Raw genomic sequence first — 22,328 nt, 5'->3', positions numbered from 1 at the left:
ACAACACAACTAATTTATATAGCTTAGGCCCCCACTAACTGCACCCACACGCCTCTTATTGGTGGCCCATACAGGGGAGCCCACACACAGGGGGGCCCACACACACAGGGGAGCCCACACACACAGGGGAGCCCACACACACAGGGGGGCCCACACACACAGGGGAGCCCACACACACAGGGGAGCCCACACACACAGGGGAGCCCACACACACAGGGGAGCCCACACACACAGGGGAGCCCACACACACAGGGGAGCCCACACACACAGGGGAGCCCACACACACAGGGGAGCCCACACACACAGGGGAGCCCACACACACAGGGGAGCCCACACACACAGGGGAGCCCACACACACAGGGGAGCCCACACACACAGGGGAGCCCACACACACAGGGGAGCCCACACACACAGGGGAGCCCACACACACAGGGGAGCCCACACACAGGAGAGCCCACACACACAGGGGAGCCCACACACACAGGGGAGCCCACACACAGGAGAGCCCACACACACAGGGGAGCCCACACACACAGGGGAGCCCACACACAGGGGAGCCCACACACACAGGGGAGCCCACACACAGGAGAGCCCACACACACAGGGGAGCCCACACACACAGGAGAGCCCACACACAGGAGAGCCCACACACAGGGGAGCCCATACACACAGGGGAGCCCACACACACAGGGGAGCCCACACACACAGGGGAGCCCACACACACAGGGGAGCCCACACACACAGGGGAGCCCACACACACAGGGGAGCCCACACACACAGGGGAGCCCACACACAGGGGAGCCCATACACACAGGGGAGCCCATACACACAGGGGAGCCCACACACAGGAGCCTACAATAAGGGTGAGGATTAGCATAGCAGGGACATTTATTGAACCGTTTGCCTATAAATCCGAGTGCCATGTGTAAGGGATTCTGGCAGCTAATGATCTCCCCGGGTACTGAGCAGCCATTCTCTATGCTAATTGCACGGCTAACAAGCCAGAGGTCCTTGATAAAACCTCGAGCCCAAAGAAACACTTTTTATGCTACAAACAAATGCCAAATGGGGAGAGTCTAGTGAAGCTGTTGGGAGGCAGATGGGACAGACTGGGTAGGATTGGGTTAAACCCAGCTCTAGACTGGGGATATAAGGAGCAGGCAGAACACACAGGCCCAGCACAGACAGGGAAACCACGTGACGGCTCCAGCAAAATAAACCTTCATTTGCCTATCTAACGACAGGAAAGTCATTAGATACACAAATTGTCTATTTGAATAAGCCCTTGTGATGGGGTATTTGCTGTACAGACGGGTCGCTCGGCCTGGGTGCCACTTGTAGCCGGGGGTTTCTATATGAGCAGATAAGTGCCAGTTTTGCATTTATACAAGGAGGGGAATAACAAAGCACCAAGCTGTGGATACAGTGGATACAGTGGATACAGTGGATACAGTGGATACGGGGTAAAATAATGGTGGGTCTGGGGAGGATGATTTCTGGGTTCAGCCTTAGCCTGCCGGCATTGGGAGTTACAGAAAGGGTCACCCAGAACTACCCATACCAGCTAATAATGTTGGGGAATATTACAATAAATGTAATATTACCAGGCATAACCCTATGGGTTCTTGAGCTGCGAGTTCCGCCCCGGGGAAGCCAGTTACTGTCAGGCGCAGAACGTCTCGTGGCGTTTCCCAGAAAGCACTCACTAACCCAGTAGGGAAATGCTGGCTGCAATGCCGGCTGCTCACTATTTCTACCAAAAATGTCTCCTGTTTTATTAAGAAATGAATGGGAACAGGGCCACAGCAGCACCCAACCCCAAGCAACTCCCACGTCCAATAGCAACATTTGGCTTTATTAGCCCTACCACTTATTGATACGCCATACCACTTATTCATCATGCCATGACCTCTATCATCATCTTGAAAAGGATTATAACACAATAGGAGGGCTACAGGGCACACAAGGGGGACTACATGTGGCACAGAAGGCCAAGTACACTTATTAAAGGGGAACTCTGGCTTTCAAACCAAAATGTGTTTAACAGCCCCACACAACACAGAAACCCCTAATATACCTATAACTGTTCCTTCAAACAGTAGGAATAAATACCATTTCTATATGCTGAAATCCAGCTGCAAATCAGTTCTTCTCTTTCTGAAATCCTGGCAGGGGAGGAGGGACTAAAACACTGATGTTACAAGTTACAACAACTTCTCCACAGCTTACAGACAGCATGCAGGAACTACATAACCCACAATGCATTGCACTGGGATGTTCCTTTCCTTATTGACATCACGTGTGCAGCAGGGAATTGTGGGATTGGGAGGAGACAGGCTGAAGGCAGACTGAGGGCAGACAACTACTGTTACATTTTATTTGAGTCTCAAAGTAGCCAGCCAGATCAGCAGATCAGAACCTCCAACTGGCTCTTTACTGCACCATTGTAACTGGCGTCCCAGCAGAATAATCCCCATACAGCAGCAGAATGAGGAGGAAGCCCACTCACCTTAGGAGAGCAATTAAAATGCATCCCAGGAACAGGTAGCGTTGTAACATACATCGTTATACAGCGATAAAGGTACAGAGTACCCACTATACAAAAAAATCTCCGACTAATGATAGATCTGAAAAAAAAGAGGGAGGGTATTAAGCAAAATTAAAAAAAAGATTTGGTAACTAATGAGCATAAATATTTATACACGTATGTATGGTTCTATAAGTGACCAAATGGCAAAAATCTCCCACTGGTGCTCCCTCATAGCCGGCCATTGTCCATTTGGCAGTAATTAACTTAATTGGCACACTCCCTGCTCATCTACATCCACCATTGGTGGTACTGCTGCTCAAGCACATTATGGGCTATAGGAGAACCCAGAGGGGCCCTTAGTAGCATAGGGCTACTGACCTTAGGTGTGAACATACAAGAAATAATGGCTTTAGTTGCCCTTTAAAAACAGAAATTGGATATATCTTGTTTGATACAGGTTGGAAGGCTGTTAGGTAGCGTGTGTGATACTTGAGCTTCCAGGAACTGATGGGAATAATAAGCAATAAAGTACTATCGTGTGTCAGCGTTATAGAAATAAAGGCCAATAAATGCCTGTACAGAGACTGCTTCTGCTCAGGGCAAGCAACATGGCACCTCCCTCTCGTACATTTTCTGGGTTTATGGCAAATGCAAACAGTCATATTCTGTAACACTTTAACAACATCACTTTTCTCTGCATATATGTAGTATCTAGTGATACATCTATAGATGGGAACTAACTACGGCCCCTCTAGTGGAAGTTTATCTTTAAGTTAACTATTAGTATGTCTAATTCTAAGCAACTTTTAAACTGGTCTTCATACTTCATTATTTATTTTTTATGGTTTTTTAATTATTTGCTTTTTTGCCTCATTCAAACTACTTTCTGGTTGCAATTCCAAACTGGAGAGCTGCTGAATAAAAAGCAAAATAATTTTTAAAAAAATGACGACCAACTGCAAATTGTCTCAGAATATTACTCTCTACATCAGGGGTCCCCAACCTTTCTTACTCGTGAGCCACAGTCAAATGTAAAAAGACTTGGAGAGCAACACAAGCACCATAAAAGTTCATGGAGGAGCCAAATAAGGGCTGTGATTGGCTATTAGGTAGTCTCTATGCCTCTATCAGCTTACAGGGGGCTTTATTTGGTAGGAAATCTTGTTTGGGGGCACTGAGAGCAACATCCAAGGGGTTGGGGAGCAACATGTTGCCCCCGAGCCACTGGTTGGGGATCACTGATCTACATCATACCAAATGTTAACTCTACGCTGTGACCAAATACAGAAAACTGCAGCAACCAACCAGAAACTTGCTTTCTACTTGCAAAACAGCAGTGCTGATTGGGTCACAGGACTCGGCCAAACATTGCCCAAGCAGCCACAGATTATCCTGAGAGAGGCGGTACTCACTTGTGTTTTAGCAATATCCACTGGCACAACCAGACGCCCACAAGGATCATCCCATTAATTTCACATATGGAGAAAGCCCACTGCACCCGGTCGAAATAATCGAAAAATACATCCGGCAGCGGAGCTTCCTCTGTTTTGGAAGGCACTCGTTCATGGACGACTGAGATCATCACTGTGGTGAAAATGAAACAGCAAAGTGCATAAAGGAAGGCAATGAGGGTTTTGCCCCATTCGTCAGGAAAAGGCTGGTTCCGCTCTGGTTCGGGCAAGGGAATCTGGATCATGTCTTTGCTAAAACCATTGGGAATTCCATTCTTTTTGGGAAAGCCATAATCTCCGACTGGGTGATCTTTCTTGCTGCAGAGGTGCCCGTTGGCATGACCGTTCTTGTGTTCCTCTATATGGTGCTCTATTTTTAAAATCTCTATCATCTCCAGCAAATGCCGGCCATTGTCCGAAGATACACGTGACAAGGGTGGCTTCTTGAAGTCATCTTCTTTAAGCATGAGCAAGGCCTTGCCAGATAGAGATTTTAAGGTATCGGAGTATTCCTGTAGTCCCCTCTCCGTGAGCCAGTTGGCCACCTGATCTGGTGACCAGGAGATTACCTGATTCATGTTCATGTCAGGGTAAGGGCCCATCTACTTATCCTCCACGGCAACGTAGTGGGGAAGACTGCAACCCAGCAAGAGACCTATCCTTAGCTTATCCATGGTGCCTTTGGGGTAGCACGTGAGTTAGTCAATGGCAAGATCAACGGACGGGAAACTTAACACTCCATGCCCATGTGTGCCTCCATTGGCTGATGCACAGAATACAGCGTGGACTCTAGGGAGAAAGAAGAATAAATACACAATTATATAAGGCAAGGGAATATACCTAACCCTAGTGGAAATTCCATTCTTACAGCAGTGCCGAGACCCCTGTCTCATACACTCAATAGAGATAAGAGGTTCTCAAAAACAGGCCAAGTCTTAAGGTCCCCATACACGGGCCGATTGTAGCTGCCGATATCAGTTCCTTGGACCGATTCAGCAGCTTATCGGCCCATGTCGGGGCAGAAACGAAGGCCATGCCCGATCGATATCTGGCCTGAAATTGGGCAGATATCGATCGGGCAGGTTAAAAGATTTAGTTGGATTGGGGACCGCATCGGCTCGTTAATGCAGTCTCAGAACTGACTGTGCCATTGCCGCCGTTAGAATTCGATCGTTTGGCCCCACCTTTACAGAAGGTAAGAGAATATACCTAACCCTAGTGGAAATTCCATTCTTACAGAAGTGCAAAGAAACTTCCAAGACCCCTGTTTCAAACACTCAATAGAAATAAGAGGTTCTCAAGAACCAGCCAAGTCTTACAGAAGGTAAGGGGATATACCTAACCCTAGTGGAAATTCCATTCTTACAGCAGTGCAAAGAAACTTCCAAGACCCCTGTTTCAAACACTCGATAGAGATAAGAGGTTCTCTAGAACAGGCCAGTCTTACAGAAGGTAAGGGGATATACCTAACCCTGGTGGAAATTCCATTCTTACAGCAGTGCAAAGAAACTTCTAAAACCACTCTTTCACACACTCAATAGAGATAAGAGGTTCTCAAGGCTGAAATCCCTTAGATGTTCCGCCTTCCCCCAGATCTACTCTTACATTATCCTCCTCCGTTGGCTTCTGACTGGGAATAGCAGCAGAGGTAGAATGAAGTTTGATAGATAAATAACATTCCATGGGAATTTCCAGGCCCCTTTGGATGATATACAGTGTTCTGCTTCACTGAATGCTCTACAATGTATATCAGCTGTCTGATAAGGGACGGCCTCCAGCAGCTGCCAAACATGATAAATCTCAAAAGAGACTGCCTCCTGCTGCCAAGGCTTCTCTTTCAGATGTTTCAAAAAAAAGCTGGCCGTGTGCTGAAAGATCTGCTCATTGGCACGTTGGCCAAACAAGCAGAACTTTTCCAGATATGTCCACTTAAGGTCCCCATACACGGGCAGATTGTAGCTGCCGATATCGGTCCCTTGGACTGATTCAGCAGCTTATCGCCCCGTGTAGGGGCAGAAACGAGGGGCCTGCCCGACCGATATCTGGCCTAAAAGTGGCCAGATATCGATCAGCCAGGTTAAAAGATTCAGTCGGATCGGGGACCCAATCGGCTCGTTGATGCGGTCCCCGAACCGACTGCCCCATTGCCGCAAATATAATTCGATCGTTTGGCCCCAGACGCTCCCCGATATCGCCCACCCGTAGGTGGGGATATCGGGTGAAGATCCGCTCGCTTGGCGTTCTCGCCAGGCGAGCGAATCTTAACGTGTATGGGGACCTTTACAGGTGGGTGGCAGTTGGGCCAAATGATCAGATCACATTGACAGGATGCAGGCAAGAGCACATGAACAAGCCAATGTGTTCCTTCCTCCCAATGGGAATTTGAATCCTGTCTGATTGTTATCTGGTCAATTTTCAGACAGATATCGGTTGAGTAGACCTTGAGGGTCAATAAGCTGCTGACTCAGATCAATGGCATCTTTTTTGGCCGCCTTATAACTAGGGAGATGGCAGGGGAAATTGGATGATTTGGCTGCTACACCAATGACGAGGCCAAGGGAGACTTGTTTGGAGATTACTTTATAAATGCAGTCCTCATTTTTTTCAAAAGTACCCAATTTCTTGCCACAGTCTCGTGCACCATACATTAGTCAATAAGCGGCCAACTTGGTCTGGAAGGGAAAAGGTTGCCATTTATCAGCCCCTGTATGGCAACCAGCCTACGGGCCCTTCCCCCTGGCACTATCTTGCACTGTTACTTACTATCCCGCTGGTTCTGCCCAGCAAAGCAAAGTGGAGCGAGAGTGTAGCCAGCGGCTCTGCCAGCAGTAAGTGCATTATTAACCATATCCGATAAAGTAAAGGAGCCGCTTTCTGTGATTTAGAAGTCGCTGAATAATTCACGTGCTGTTGTTGCCACCTTTCTCGGGTTAAATAATTGATTTGTCTATTGAATGCTCCGAGGTAACTGGGGAATAGTTATTTGCACCAATAAATCACTTTATACCAATGTGAAGAAACCCATTAACAAGAGGCAGATAGTTAATGGGTCTCTGATGCACTTCCAATGATTCACAAACACAAATCTATTGCTGTATCTGGTGCCCCCAGTGCAAACGGAGCCCTTGGGAACGGCAGGGCTGCTCCTTTCATGTGATTTAGATGCTCAATTTTCACACATAAATCACATGTGCTATTCATTTATTGGCAGGAGAGAAATATATCACTGTGCCTGCCCATTCAGCCCCTGCTTCTATAATCATAAAAAATTACAACACATTCACTTTGTACAGGCTATGAGCAAAACTAGGGGGCTGTTCCTGCTGAATTGTGCTTAGTACAGGGGAATCCCTATGCTGCCATAGTTTTATGGTATCTCACTGTACAGGCTATGAGCAAACTTAGGGGGCTGTTCCCGCTGAATTGTGCTTAGTACAGGGGAATCCCTATGTGCCATAGTTTTATGGTATCTCTCTGTACAGGCTATGAGCAAACTTAGGAGGCTGTTCCTGCTGAATTGTGCTTAGTACAGGGGAATCCCTATGTGCCATAGTTTTATGGTATCTCTCTGTACAGGCTATGGGCAAACTTAGGGGGCTGTTCCTGCTGAATTGTGCTTAGTACAGGGGAATCCCTATGCTGCCATAGTTTTATGGTATCTCTCTGTACAGGCTATGAGCAAACTTAGGGGGCTGTTCCTGCTGAATTGTGCTTAGTACAGGGGAATCCCTATGTGCCATAGTTTTATGGTATCTCTCTGTACAGGCTATGGGCAAACTTAGGGGGCTGTTCCTGCTGAATTGTGCTTAGTACAGGGGAATCCCTATGCTGCCATAGTTTTATGGTATCTCTCTGTACAGGCTATGAGCAAACTTAGGGGGCTGTTCCTGCTGAATTGTGCTTAGTACAGGGGAATCCCTATGCTGCCATAGTTTTATGGTATCTCTCTGTACAGGCTATGAGCAAACTTAGGGGGCTGTTCCTGCTGAATTGTGCTTAGTACAGGGGAATCCCTATGCTGCCATAGTTTTATGGTATCTCTCTGTACAGGCTATGAGCAAACTTAGGGGGCTGTTCCTGCTGAATTGTGCTTAGTACAGGGGAATCCCTATGCTGCCATAGTTTTATGGTATCTCTCTGTACAGGCTTTGAGCAAACTTAGGGGGCTGTTCCTGCTGAATTGTGCTTAGTACAGGGGAACACCATATCTCTAATTCCCAAATGTTTCCATTAGTGCCATTTTTCTATACCAATACTTATACCAATATATCACTATACTACACAACCTCTCAGTAGCAAAAGGGCACCAGAATAACGGATGACCACACAAGTCTGAAAATTAAGAACTGAAGCAATTAGCATTTTCACAAGGTAAAACAAAGCCAGAGGCAAATAATTATACAGTCACAACTTAATGGCTTTACTGGGCTCATAAAGTGCTGTCATTAGTATTTTACTATATTACTGCTTCCCAAGAGCCATTACACATTTTCACTGGTTTCAAAGTTATTTGTAAATGTAACTGGGAAGATCCATGCAAGTCTGGCTACATAGTGTCAAGAGTCAGAACCAGAGAGCAGACAGGCATTTACAGATGCTGCTTTCAATAGCAATTACACTTACAAATAACATATAAACCAGTTATAATATGTAATGAATGTATATTAGAAAGTCGTTTACAGTTACATTTCCTTTCCTTTTTTATTTTTGGGTTTATTTTCCCTTTAAATTTCCGTTCCAAGCAACCTTGCACAAACAAGCTGCCCTGAGGCGAAGGAACCAGAAGCGGCAGAGTCACGGGATAGCCTCATACGAACTCACAAGATGAATCACTACTACTGGGAAAGTGTCCCCTTATCTGGTGATTATATTACGTAAATACCACAAGGAGAGGTTGTAACGGCTACATAGAGTGTAACTCCCCGTAACCCAACGGCTCTAGGGCCATGTAAGGACGCCTACGCGCTTGGCCAAACTAAACGGATCCGACAGTTCGGCCCCGGGGCCAATGACTAGATCATGTCGGAGGCCTACAAGCAAATGCCTAATTGATATTTCAAACCTGCTGTTAGATTTAAGTCCAGGGGGTAGTCAGGGTAGGCACATACACAGGTAACTAAGGGCTCCTGCTTACAATTCTATAGTATTTACTATATCCAAGGGAATACCAATTTAGGACGGGAGGGGTTTGGTTACATCGGCTCTGGATTTAGCAACAATTTTTTCCATTTCTGCTTGTCTGATTCATTTCCTTTATTCTGCTATTATTAGCGCTTCTATCCTGATACACTGATTAAGTGAATGGCTACTGTTACTGCTCGGAAGATTCCTCTAGCCACCCTCTCACAAGGGCAAATAAATAAAGGCACCCTACTGGGCACTTTGTCTTCATTGGGTTTGCACGGAATTTTTCATGGAATTAAATTATGTAGCGGCAGAATTTTCCTCTGTAACCCATAGCAACCAGTCAACAATGAACTTTTATCATTTAGGACTGAAGTAAATGTGGCCATATACATTAGGAGCCGCTCATTTGGAGAGGATACCAAACAAGAGGATCTTGTGCCGATATGCCCATCTTTGGAGATACCGGGCCAAATGATGGAATTACAATGACAGGTATAAGAGCCATTTGGACTAAGGGCCGTATTGACAAGCAAATGCAGTCCCTGATTTGACGGGAAATCAAACCTGCCCAATTTTCGGCCAGACGTCAATCTGGGAGGCCAGTCGGGGGCCCTATACACCGGCAGATAAGCTGCCAAATCGGTCTAAAAGATTTGAATTGCCAGCTTAAGGGCGAAGACACACGGGGCAATTAGTTGCAGCGACTTTTAATTAACCCAGTCACAGCGACTAATCACGGTGACTTTTCGTCCATATAAATGCGTCGTGGTGACAAATTGTGTGCTCATTTTCGCTGCACTGATTAGTTGCCCTGTGTGTCTTCGCCCTAAGTCTGCCCGTATATGGCCACATTGAAGGTGGCCATACACGGGCGATTGTTGCTGCCGATATCGGTGCCTTAGACCAATTCAGCAGCTAATCGGCCCGTGTATGGGCACTACCGACGGGCCTGCCGACCGACATCTGGCCTGAAATCAGCCAGATCTCGATCGGGCAGGTTAAAAAATCTAACCGGATCTTTTCACAATTTAGCCACCTACAAGGGCAGACCGGTCAAGAGAGGACCAACTCAATGGGTCGCTGCAGTCTTCACCTAAACCTGACTAATAGATATATGACAAATTCTCGGCCAATCCTGGTTGGTCCTACACATAGGCCAATAAGCTACTAACTCAGTCTGAAGGGGGTGAATAGGAATAGGTCCCTATGTATGGCCAGCATTAGGGGGCATAGGTAGATCTGTTCTGTGCCAGGCAGATAATAATCTAACATTTGCTGATGCCCAACAGGCCCTTCCAAAGTCTGAGCTGGTTCCTAAGGAATAATAATAATAATAATGTGGCCTACCTGCCATGGTATGCGGCTATACAAGCAAATGTTTATTTTTATTAGTAAATGGATTAGGGGCCAGGGAACTTTGTTATCTCAGTAATCACCCAGTGTGCGGGACTTGGGGTTAATTATCTGCCTGCTTATTGCATCTCCCCCCTACTGATATTAATCAGGAAAATGAAGCTGTTTTTAATGGGGTTACTGGATTGAAAGCTTCCAGCAGGGCACTGGGACTCTAATGCACGTGAGATCAAGCAGCCGGTGGGGGGAGAGGTTTGTTTCTAGGAGGAACAATGATGGGGCAACTGGTGATTGTGCAACAGAGAAGTCGCATCATTCCCAGCCGTGTTTATAGTGATGTGTTTGCCTTGATTCCCAAGGGCACCGGTGCACACCCTTCAGTAAATAATCATTATCTCTCCTGTGCTCTGAACAATAAATAGCATTTGCCCTGTGAGTTCATCTGCTGTACAGATTGGGCCACGGGATCCTTTATCAATGGGCTCGTTAGCTGGAGTGGAACAGGCAATGTATAGTATATATATATATATATATAGATATATAGTCACTAAAGCTGGTCAATAACTGCTAAGGGCTTAGATGGGCCAATGGCACAAAGCTGTCACACAGAATACAGAGCATTTTAGCTTTGAAACATTTTAACCAAGGCTGTAATATTAATATAAATATTTATAGATTCAGCAGTCTGCCACTAGATGGCGCATGAAACAAGACTGACAGCAGAAAACACTTTCTCCCTTGGAAAATGGCATTGCTGCAAAACCAGATGGAAGCAGAGATTAAAGCTGGCCATACAGGTGAAGCTCCACTCATTTGGCGAGTTTGGCAAATCAGGGGATCTTTCGCCTATATGCCCGATATCGAGCTGATCCCTGGGGCCAATGACTGGATCATAATTAGTGCTATGTGCTTTCGAAGGCCGCGTCCTGGATACAGCTATAGAGCTATAAAGGAGGAAGTGGTGTTCTGGCCATTATGTTAGACACCTGCTCACTCCAGCCTTTATAGATGACATTTTTGCCTAACTAACTGCTTGAAAACATTTTTTATTTTGCGCTGTCTAGTTTACCCAGTATCATTTTTATACCGAACTGTTCCATCTAACCGAGCCTGGGAGAATGGCAACGCAATAGGGAAATTATCTAAAACTACACAGAGTTGTAGGTATGCCCCGCTACCAATATAACATTAATACGGGGGAAGTTGGGTTCCTTCTGCCCAGTGGAACAATTTAGCAACAGAATCAGAGTAACAAAGCCCCCATGTTACACAGTAACAATCCTGCCAGGAAGATCATGTAAGAATAAACTGAATCCCTGAATAACATCAGTTACACAGTAGCCTGTATAAAAGGCACACACTGTGGATCAGAACCAGAAAGTGTCTGTCAATAATGTAACCCCCCCCCCCCCCCCCCCCCCGTAACAGAGCTACCGGGAGCTAGAATTACAAGAACAGGATAATGCCATACAAATACATCCTGGGGCCATAAAATGCCATAATGCCACGTTACTCATTTACAAATGGAAATTATATTTAACAGAGGAAAAGTACAGCAACACCAGCACAGAACTCGCTATGCAACTAACTCCTTCTACTGCTGCTCTATAAAATGCACTCACTGCTCTATAAATACATGTTATAATGTACATTTTCCTACTGTGAGCAAAGGAAAATATTCTTTCTACCTATTTCCATAGCCCTCTTGTGACACAACATGTTCCAATGGCACAAGGCTACAGGGAACTGTGAGTATCACTCATGTATTATAAGGGATAATGTACCCCCTACTGTAAATGATAAGGATATTACCAGTCACTGAGGGGTTCTGTGCCCATATAAAGGCACAAGGCTGCAGGCTGAGTTATACAGGGAACTCTGAGTATCACTCATGTATTATAAGGGATAATGTACCCCCTACTGTAAATGATAAGGATATTAGCAGTCACTGAGGGGTTCTGTGCCCATATAAAGGCACAAGGCTGCAGGCTGAGTTATACAGGGAACTCTGAGTATCACTCATGTATTATAAGGGATAATGTACCCCCTACTGTAAAAGATAAGGATAAAGGCACAGATCATGTGTATAATTTTTGGTCCAAAAAGTGTCTGTTCATGCCAGTGACATACAGGACAGTGGGGTACTGGGTGTGCCACAGGCCTTAGCTATATAGTGCAGAATTCATACATAATCTGGGCTTTGTTAAAAGGCAGGAAAATCGCAAAATTTTTTGTAAGCAATGATTCTATAGCCACAGTTCCTCAGATGAAAGACTGGTAGTGAGCCTGGCTTTCTTGTGTACACTCGAGACTGTATTATGAACTCGCCACAAAGAAAAGAAAAAAAAAACCCTAATTGGCAGCAATTACTCAAATGGATACATAAATCATACATTAAAGAAAGAGAACATTAAGATAATGAATCTGGGAAAATTACATCTAAAGAACATTATCAGACAAGAAGCCGCACATAATGGAAAAGTACACTGCTTGCAATGGCTCAATAGCACTGAGATCCCTGCGTGTTTCACCTTATATCTCTAGTAATATAAAGGGAAACCTATTTGGTTCTGAGGATCCGTTGTGCCCAGTCAGCTATCAGCAGCACAGAGACTGTCACTGAAATGGGATATGGGAAGAAATGAGAATGGCACCCAGGTAACAACGAGAATGGCACCCAGGTCACAACGAGAATGGCGCCCAGGTCACAACGAGAATGGCACCCAAGTCACAATGAGAATGGCACCCAAGTCACAACGAGAATGGCGCCCAAGTCACAACGAGAATGGCACCCAGGTCACAACGAGAATGGCACCCAAGTCACAATGAGAATGGCACCCAGGTAACACAAGCCGCTTTAGTTGAGGAAAGGTAGTGATGGGTGGAGTAACCATGTCCCCCCATAACAATCCCTAGAGAATGGGGCCCCGCAGTCACAACAAGAATGGCACCCGGGTCACAACGAGAATGGCACCCAGGTCACAACGAGAATGGCACCCAGGTCACAACGAGAATGGCACCCAGGTAACACAAGCCGCTTTAGTTGAGGAAAGGTATTGATGTGTGGAGTAACCATGTCCCCCCATAACATTCCCTAGAGAATGGGGCCCCGCAGTCACAACGAGAATGGCGCCCGGGTCACAACGAGAATGGCGCCCGGGTAACACAAGCCGCTTTAGTTGAGGAAAGGTAGTGATGGGTGGAGTAACCATGTCCCCCCATAACATTCCCTAGAGAATGGGGCCCCGCAGTCACAACGAGAATGGTGCCCGGGTCACAATGAGAATGGCGACCGGGTCACAACGAGAATGGCGCCCGGGTCACAACGAGAATGGCGCCCGGGTCACAACGAGAATGGCGCCCGGGTAACACAAGCCGCTTTAGTTGAGGAAAGGTAGTGATGGGTGGAGTAACCATGTCCCCCCATAACATTCCCTAGAGAATGGGGCCCCGCAGTCACAACGAGAATGGCGCCCGGGTCACAATGAGAATGGCGCCCGGGTCACAACGAGAATGGCGCCCGGGTCACGAGAATAGCACCCAGGTCACAATGAGAATGGCACCCAAGCCACAATGAGAATGGCACCCAAGTCACAATGAGAATGGCACCCAAGTCACAATGAGAATGGCACCCAGGTAACACAAGCAGCTTTAGTTGAGGTAAGGTAGTGATGGGTGGAGTAACCATGTCCCCCCATAACATTCCCTAGAGAATGGGGCCCCGCATTCCTGTTATGGAATAAAATAATATTGCGCCAGGGCCAATGGCTCAGTCTGGTTGATCAATAAAAATGTATAGCTTTTATGCACTACTATTAAACTGCCCACAAAAATGACATCTTGTCAAAGCTATTCCAAGTATGGGGACCCCCGGGGTAGATACAAGATAACTGCAGTAAATGGTAGGGATGCACCAACTCCAGGATTCGGTACAGTATTCAGCCAGGATTTGGCCTTTTTCAGCAGGGTTTCGGATTTGGCCCAATCCACGGGTCCTGGCCAAACTGAGTTAGCATATGCTAATTGGGATTGGAAGGGTTAAGTGTCGCTGTGTGAACACAGAAGTGGATTTTTTTTTAACCCTTCCATACCCTAATTAGCACATGCTAATTCGCTTTCAGTTTGGTATTCGGGCCAAATCCCTTACAACGGATTTAGGGGCTTCAGTGCATCCCTAGCAAATGGACTCATTAACCTCAGGCATGCCAGTGAGATTGGTGCCGAAAATGTATTCAAAGCACTACATTAACCCCATACTTGCCAGTGAGAACACTGAAAAAATAATGACAAGGAAGACAAGAAAATAATGTAAACAATGAATATTTTTTTAGGTGAAAAAACGCACAGAAAAATCCTATGGCAGCATTTTTACTTAATACCTCCAGATATGAATGGAAGGCGGAGGCCTACAAATCTATATGTGACTTATCAGGTCTGTTTCTATGTCCCAAGAATTCACTTTATTAGCTTGGAGGTCTCTACCTCCCCAATGCAAGGAATATAAATTGTATCCCAGGTGAAGTATATAACATGCCTGTTTGATAGAAGGCAGACTGGTTGTTGCCAGGTCCCTTATAAGACTCTCTAAAGGGTAACTATACCACCAAACATTGATAAATGTTCTTACGAGCAGCTATGCCAGGACAGGCATAAATGCTACAACTAGTGCTGCTCCATAGCCAGAAAGCAGTGCAAAGGCGTTCATCAGAGGTGCAAAGAGCCCCACGTAACATTAAGAGCCAAAATTCTTGTTTTCTAATTGAAATTCTTTTTCTCAGCAAATTTACAGGTGTTTTGAACACACTATAGCATTTGGCAACCTCCATCCCTCAATGTGTTTTGAACTCCCGTTCCCAGAACTGTAGGGAATATCAGTATAAGAACATTTATAAAGGCACAGCTTGCCCTTTCCTGGTGCCCAGCCAATCCTTATCCAATGTAAGCTTTGCATGAAATATAAATAAATACCATTTTTGGGGGGGTTTCCACACCCTTCCGAGGGTCTCAGGGTAAGAACAAAGGGGGGAAAAAAAGAATCCCTGCAGTCACCAAATATATTTCTACTTTCCTGGCAGGAAGTTCAGTTCCCTGGGAGTCTTTGTAAGAGCCCCTGGGAGTCTTTGTAGGAGCTTGAAAGGAATCCCTGTTTGTATTGGAAGCAGCTGGGAGGCTCCGTGCTCTGGCTGGAAGGTGCACACTTTCACATACGGAGCACGTTAGAATAATAATCGCGGTTCAAAGGGCAACTGAAGATACATTTGTTTTAAGTGGGTAAAGGGGCAAAAGGTAACACATGACGCTCTTTTAAAGGGGAACTAAAGACACATAAAACACCATATCCTTGTTTCTTTGTGATATATACCTTTATACCCATTCACACAGCACTTCTGCATCCCCGGCTTCATTGCGGTCTACCAGAAATCCACAGGGGATCAACTGGTGGACCGCGATCAATGTATTGGCCACCCCTGCCATAGACAGTTACTATGTAGTGGGCTGCTGGGGGGCTGGGAATGCCAGGGCCTATTTTGACTCCCAGACCAGGTCTGAGGATAGATTGGTTTTTCTCTGCTGGCATATATTCATCAATCTGCTGGCATATATATTAGTCAGTGGAGAAAACAATCCATGTGTTATTATTAGCTTAAAAGGACAGTTCCTGCCATTGTGTGCAAATGAGGCTACGGAAATACGGGGATATCGCTATTTCCTTTCCAGATTACCATTCTGATTTGAGCAGTCTGACACTTTACAATTAACTTTTGACCTTTATTTGTAAACATTATGGGTGGGGGGAAAGGTTCCACGGGACAGGACAATGAAAGATACACACTTTGCTATTATAGGGACACCATCATCACATAATTACCCACAGTTAAGGTCCCCATACACCATAAGATCAGCTCGTTTGGCAATGTCGACAAACGAGTGGATCTTCTCCCGATATCCCCACCTACGGGTGGCCGATATTGGGGGGAATTTAGGGTAATTCGATCGTTTGGCCCTGGGCGGGTATAGGAAAAGTCGGTCTGGGGACCGCATTCAACCCCGATCTGACAAGATTTTCTAACCTGCCCGATCGAGATCTGGCCGATTTCAGGCCAGATATCGGTCGGGCAGGCCTGTCGGTAGTGCCCATACACGGGCCAATTAGCTGCCGAATCGGTCTAAGGGACCCATATCGGCAGCTACTTTCGGCCCGTGTATGGGGACCTTTAGGGTGAAAACACACAGAGCTACTAGTAGCAGCTACGTTTTCATGGCTACTGAACTCCAGAAAATCCCCTGCCATAGACAATACTGAGAATTGCCTCTGCTAAAACACACGTAGAGACAATTATCAGTAAATGATCAGCATTGTCTATTTTAGTAGCAACGACAAGTAGCTGCTACTAGTAGCTCTGTGTGTCTTCACCCTTATAACAACAGAAGGTCTTTTTTTCACAAGCAGTAAAACTCCTGTGTTGTTTCTCAGTTACAGTTAGAGGTTCTGATTTCATGTATTTCTATAGTTTCTAAGCACATCTGTTTACACTGCCTTACCTAAGCCTTATCTCTCACTGTTACGCACACAGGAATCCCAAGCAGCCGTCTGGCAAATATCCATGTTCCATCCACATAAACACTATCTTATCCTGCTCTGATCTGTGGGACGGGGGTTTAGATCCAGGGTGTGTAAAGGCGCCCACACATGGGCTGGGCCAAACTGGGCCAACGATTAGATCACACAGTGGCCTATGGAGACCCTTTAGGCAAGGAGTGAATCCCATGTGAATGCAGTCCCCGGCCTATAGGACTTTATATTCTGCCAAATATTGGTGGCGGGGTCTTGCAATGGCCCCAAATACAGGGCTGGGTCTGTAGGGCCGACTTGTTCTGTAGGGGCGAGTGGGCAGCTCTTATTGGCCCGTGTATAGCCAGTTTAAAGGCAAACTCTTAAACTTTTTGAAAAGGAAACAATTTCAAGCAACTTTGCAATACACATCAATTAAAAATATGCAGCCTTTCCATAATTGTTTATGTAATAATCTGGTTTGGAACAGTTCCCTAAGCCCCGCCCCCTGTTCCCCTGCTGATCTGGCGGACTACTTTGAGACTCAAATAAAACTCCCCTCAGCCTGCAGCCTCCCAATCCCACAATTCCCTGCACACGTGATGTCAATAAGGAAAGAAACATCCCAGTGCAATGCATTGTGGGTTATGTAGTTCCTGCATGCTGTCTGTAAGCTGTGGAGAAGTTGTTACAATTTGTAACATCAATGTTTTAGTCCCTCCTCCCCTCAAATGATGCAGTAAAAGAACTGTTTTGCAGCTGGATTTCCACATGTAAAAATGGTATTTATTCCTACTTTTGAAAGAACAGGTTACAGTGATAGGGATATTAGGGGTGACTGTTTTGTGTGGGGCTTTTAACAAAGTTTGGTTTGGAAACCAGTCCCTTTTAAGGCTAACAAGAACAAAAAATACCAATAAAAAAAACAAATCCAACTATACACAGTGTTGCACTGGTTTTCAGGTACAAGTAAACACGTAGGAAATATACTGGTTCTGAGGACTGAATTACCCCCTGGGCTGGCACGAGGCTGCGGAATGGGTGGAACTTTCCACTCTAAACCTTGGCCGGGGGTACTGCAGGGTAACTGTAAACGTCTTGACCGCTGAGTAAGAACAGAGCAGGAGCGTGAATGTCAAACTGCCAGAGACTTTCCTACAGAGCTGCGGTCATTTCCAGCTTAAAGGGAACCCAAAAGGAAGCAGTGGCAGGCAACTTGCAAAGCCCCAGGATTCTCAGAGCTGAGGACCCTGGGAGTTGTAGTTCCCAGGAACTAAATGGCCTAGCAGCTAGTGACGGAACCTCCCTTGAGGCCAAAGTGGAAGGAAGGACATCGAGCACACTTCGGACACAAGGAATCCGTTAAAATTCTGTACTTTATTTCATCATGTTTAAAAACAAAAGTGTGCCTGAGGCCTCCCTTGAGGCCACTGCAATTGTTTCATTTGGCACAGGAGTGAAATGTCAGGCTTTGCTATGCAAATACAGTGACTCACGAGCCGGCAACTGTGTACGTTCGGCGTTTTGTTTCCAAATTCCAGGCATTGGTTTCATAGCTCGGCTGCGCCTGTTTGCCTATAATGCACTCTCCTACGTGTAACACACAAGTACGCAGGTAGGAGCAAGGAGGGCACGCTCAACGCCCATTTTACTCCTATATTTGTGTGACAAACCCTAATGGATTCCTTATGTCACACCGACACCTGCAGAGGAACCCAAACCCACAATGTTCCACTGTGATGGACTCAAGGCCCCTATTAATAACCAAGCAAAGTGCCAAAACCACTGAAGAAATGATCTAGTAACCCATAGCAACCAGAAAGCATTAACTGGTTCTGAAAGCACGCATTTGATTGGTTGCTATAGGTTATTAGACCTATATATTACCCATGTATCTTCTTTGTATAGTGACATACACACATACACTCTTGATTGGTGAGGTCTCCTAATGGGTAGATCTAAAGGTGCCCATACACGGGCTGATTTTGGCTGCCGATATCGGTCCCCTAGACCAGGGGTCCCCAACCGCCGGGCCGCGGACCAGTTCCGGGCCGTGGACAGCAGGGCAGTGGGCCGCAGCGCACCCCCCCTCCCCAGCGCGTCGCATGTATTACGCGGCGCGCCCCGCCGCCCTCGGTCCGTGGGAAAAAAAATTTGCCTCCTACCGGGCCGTGCTGCTGAAAAGGTTGGGAAGCCCTACCCTAGACCTATTCGTCAGCTTATCGGCCCATGTATGGGCACTACCAACGGGCCTGCCTAAAATCGTCCAGATCTCGATCGGACAGGTTTAAAAATGTAGTCGGATCGGGGACCACATCAGCTCGTTAATGCAGTCCCCGAACCAAGGCGCCTATACCCAGCGTTCTAATTTGAGAATTAGCCTGATAACGCCCACCCGTAGGTGGGGATATCGGGAGAAGATCCGCTCGCTTGGCGACCTCGCCAAGCGAGCAGATGTTAGCGTGTATGGCCACCTTTAGGCAAATCTGATTTTTTGGTCAATCCCTGGGATACGCAGCGGGGGCCTATGCAGACGGTATAGTTGCCCCGGTTTGCTGGCCTTATCCCCAACTGATTAAACTCATTAAAGCCTACATATATAGTACAGGTCTCCAAGTAAAGAGAGGCCAATATCAGCCTGGATTATGGCCAGCTTTACTGGGCTTTCCCTACTATACAGGGCATAGGGCACACCTATGGGTGAGCAATATTGGGCCAAACAATCGAATTAGAATGGCGGGTATAGGCGCCGTCGGTTCAGCTCGTTGATGTGGTCTCCAATCCGACGGAAAAATCAAACCTTCCCGATCGAGATTTCAGGCCAGATGTTGGTTGGGCAGGCCCGTCGTTTGTGCCCATACACAGGAAGATATCCAAATCGGTCTAAAGGGCCAATATCGGCAGCTAGAATTGGCCCATGTATGGGAATAGGAAAGAAGCCTCTATATATTACATTATACCAACTCAAAAAAAAACACGTTATTAATAAAAGAGGGTGATTTACAGACAACTTCCTGCTCAATATATTTAAGGACAAGTAACACAAAAGCCAGTTTTCTATATACACTGAATATTTCCTATTACCCGGTACTGATAACAAGGTTTCCACGCTGCTAGAGCTTACATAAGGAAGCCGCTGTTTAAGTTGAAATGGGGCACTAGGGCACGTGTTTACACAGCAGATAACAGATAAACCCTATAGAATACAATGGCTTTTAGCTCCTACGCAGGAAGATAAGCCGGGGTCAAATGGCATTCTTGGCAAGAACAATGCAAAAGATATAAACATATAAAAATGTCACTTTCTCTGCTCATAAAGCACTGTTTGTATTCTGTGTGAGGGCGGTTTGAAACTACAACTCCCAGCATGCTCAGCCAGTTGCTAAGGCACATATCAGTGAAGCGCTGGGAGTCTCAGAAGGTTTCATGCCTGTACCAACCCCACAGATTGAATGTAAACATTATTTCCCCCTCCCTGGCCTTCCTGATCTGTTTAGATGACCTGGGATCTGTGTCCGACTGGTTCCACTCAGGCTACAAAGCATGAATTCCCTATTATAGCACAGGGCACGCATTCTGCCCCAGTGGCCAAAGTGCCCGAACCCTGTCACATTTTTAATAGAAACCGCCTGTCACTAGCAACAAAGTCTGCTCACCCCCCCAAACCCTAGCAACGTGCGTACGGGAAGTACAATGTCCCAGTGCATAAATGGTTTTACTTCTCTTTATTGCACACGGGGCTAATACCCAGGTGCTGTGACCAAAGGCCTTGTGACTGTTGCAACACAGGCCGGACAGCCGGGCGAGTTAACCCCTCACAGACAACAGGGATCAACAAGGGACAATTATCACCCCCACAAATCCCACAATCCCCTGACAGCCTTCAGATGGATATGCAGCACAGATAAAAATAACTTTTTGACATTTGGGCTGACTACACACACTACCTCACAGTTATAGCCCTATTGCTTCTTGCCTTAGCACACACACACGCTATCTCACAGGTACAGCCCATACACATGACACATAATTACCTTACTATACACAGTTACAGCCTATTCCCATGACACATTATTACCTTACGATACACAGTTACAGCCCATACACATGACCCATTATTATGTTACTATACACAGTGTACCACAGTTACAGCCCATACCCATGACATATTATTACCTTACTATACACACTGTACCACAGTTACAGCCCATTACATATTATTACCATACTATACACAGTTACAGCCCATACCCATGACACATTATGTTACTATACACACTGTCCCACAGTTACAGCCCATACCCATGACACATGATTACCTTACTATACACAGTTACAGCCCATACCCATGACACATGATTACCTTACTATACACAGTTACAGCCCATACCCATGACACATGATTACCTTACTATACACACTGTCCCACAGTTACAGCCCATACCCATGACACATGATTACCTTACTATACACACTGTCCCACAGTTACAGCCCATACCCATGACACATGATTACCTTACTATACACAGTTACAGCCCATACCCATGACACATGATTACCTTACTATACACACTGTCCCACAGTTACAGCCCATACCCAAGATACATGATTACCTTACTATACACAGTTACAGCCCATACCCATGACACATGATTACCTTACTATACACAGTTACAGCCCATACCCATGACACATGATTTCCTTACTATACACACTGTCCCACAGTTACAGCCCATACCTTACTATACACTGTATCCCAGTTACAACCACACGCCTGGAGCAGGAAAACAAATGATCGCAAACAAATCACCAGGGAAGTACCCTTGTTGTTGTATAAAGTCAGTAACAGGCCCCACAACAGTAACAAACAAGTTTCACCGCAAACTAGTCTTGGCATTTCAAGAACAGGAAGCCATTGTGCGCAAATCAGCGGTCAGATCAGGGTCCCACAGAGGCTACCAGCAGCTTAGCCATGGGCTAGTAAGTTGGTGCGAGGGCACAGGCGGCTGCAGTCGGTGCTCCTTCTGCAAACCCAAGAGGGAAACATTCCACGTAGCCGGGGAGGGAACTATCACAGGCGCTGGAGCTCAGTTTGCAAAACTCCCAGTGGATTCCAGAGCCTGTGTTGCTTTATTGTACCCCCCCAGCAGCACTTTGGGGGTCTAGCTGGACAATCCCAGTAAGGAAAGACTTTAGCTCACCTCTGAGCCTGGGGAAGCCCCCTGGCTGGCTGTGTCCCTTCCCTGCAGCAGCAGCAGCAGATCTTTGAGGGCAGGGGAATGAGTGAGAAGTTAGAAGCAAAGGCACTCCATCT

General features: G+C 46.3%; 1 protein-coding gene across 4 annotated transcripts in view; it reads right to left on the bottom strand.

Annotated features, from left to right (window-relative positions):
* The window catches only part of sgms1 (sphingomyelin synthase 1), a 105,097-nt gene that overhangs the window by 9,756 nt on the left and 73,013 nt on the right, over window positions 1–22,328 (bottom strand). For 2 of the 4 annotated variants that reach the window (XM_012966487.3, XM_012966488.3), the window contains exons 4-5: window positions 3,943–4,770; window positions 2,510–2,627 (exon numbers count right to left, since the gene is read on the bottom strand). In XM_012966487.3, coding sequence (XP_012821941.1) covers window positions 2,510–2,627; window positions 3,943–4,583 — 759 coding nt within the window. In that variant the 5' untranslated portion in view covers window positions 4,584–4,770. 4 annotated transcript variants of the gene reach the window in all.

This window comes from Xenopus tropicalis, chromosome 7, assembly GCF_000004195.4.
Source record: "Xenopus tropicalis strain Nigerian chromosome 7, UCB_Xtro_10.0, whole genome shotgun sequence".
Lineage (NCBI taxonomy): Eukaryota > Metazoa > Chordata > Amphibia > Anura > Pipidae > Xenopus > Xenopus tropicalis.
This window is presented reverse-complemented; position numbering and strand designations above follow the sequence as displayed.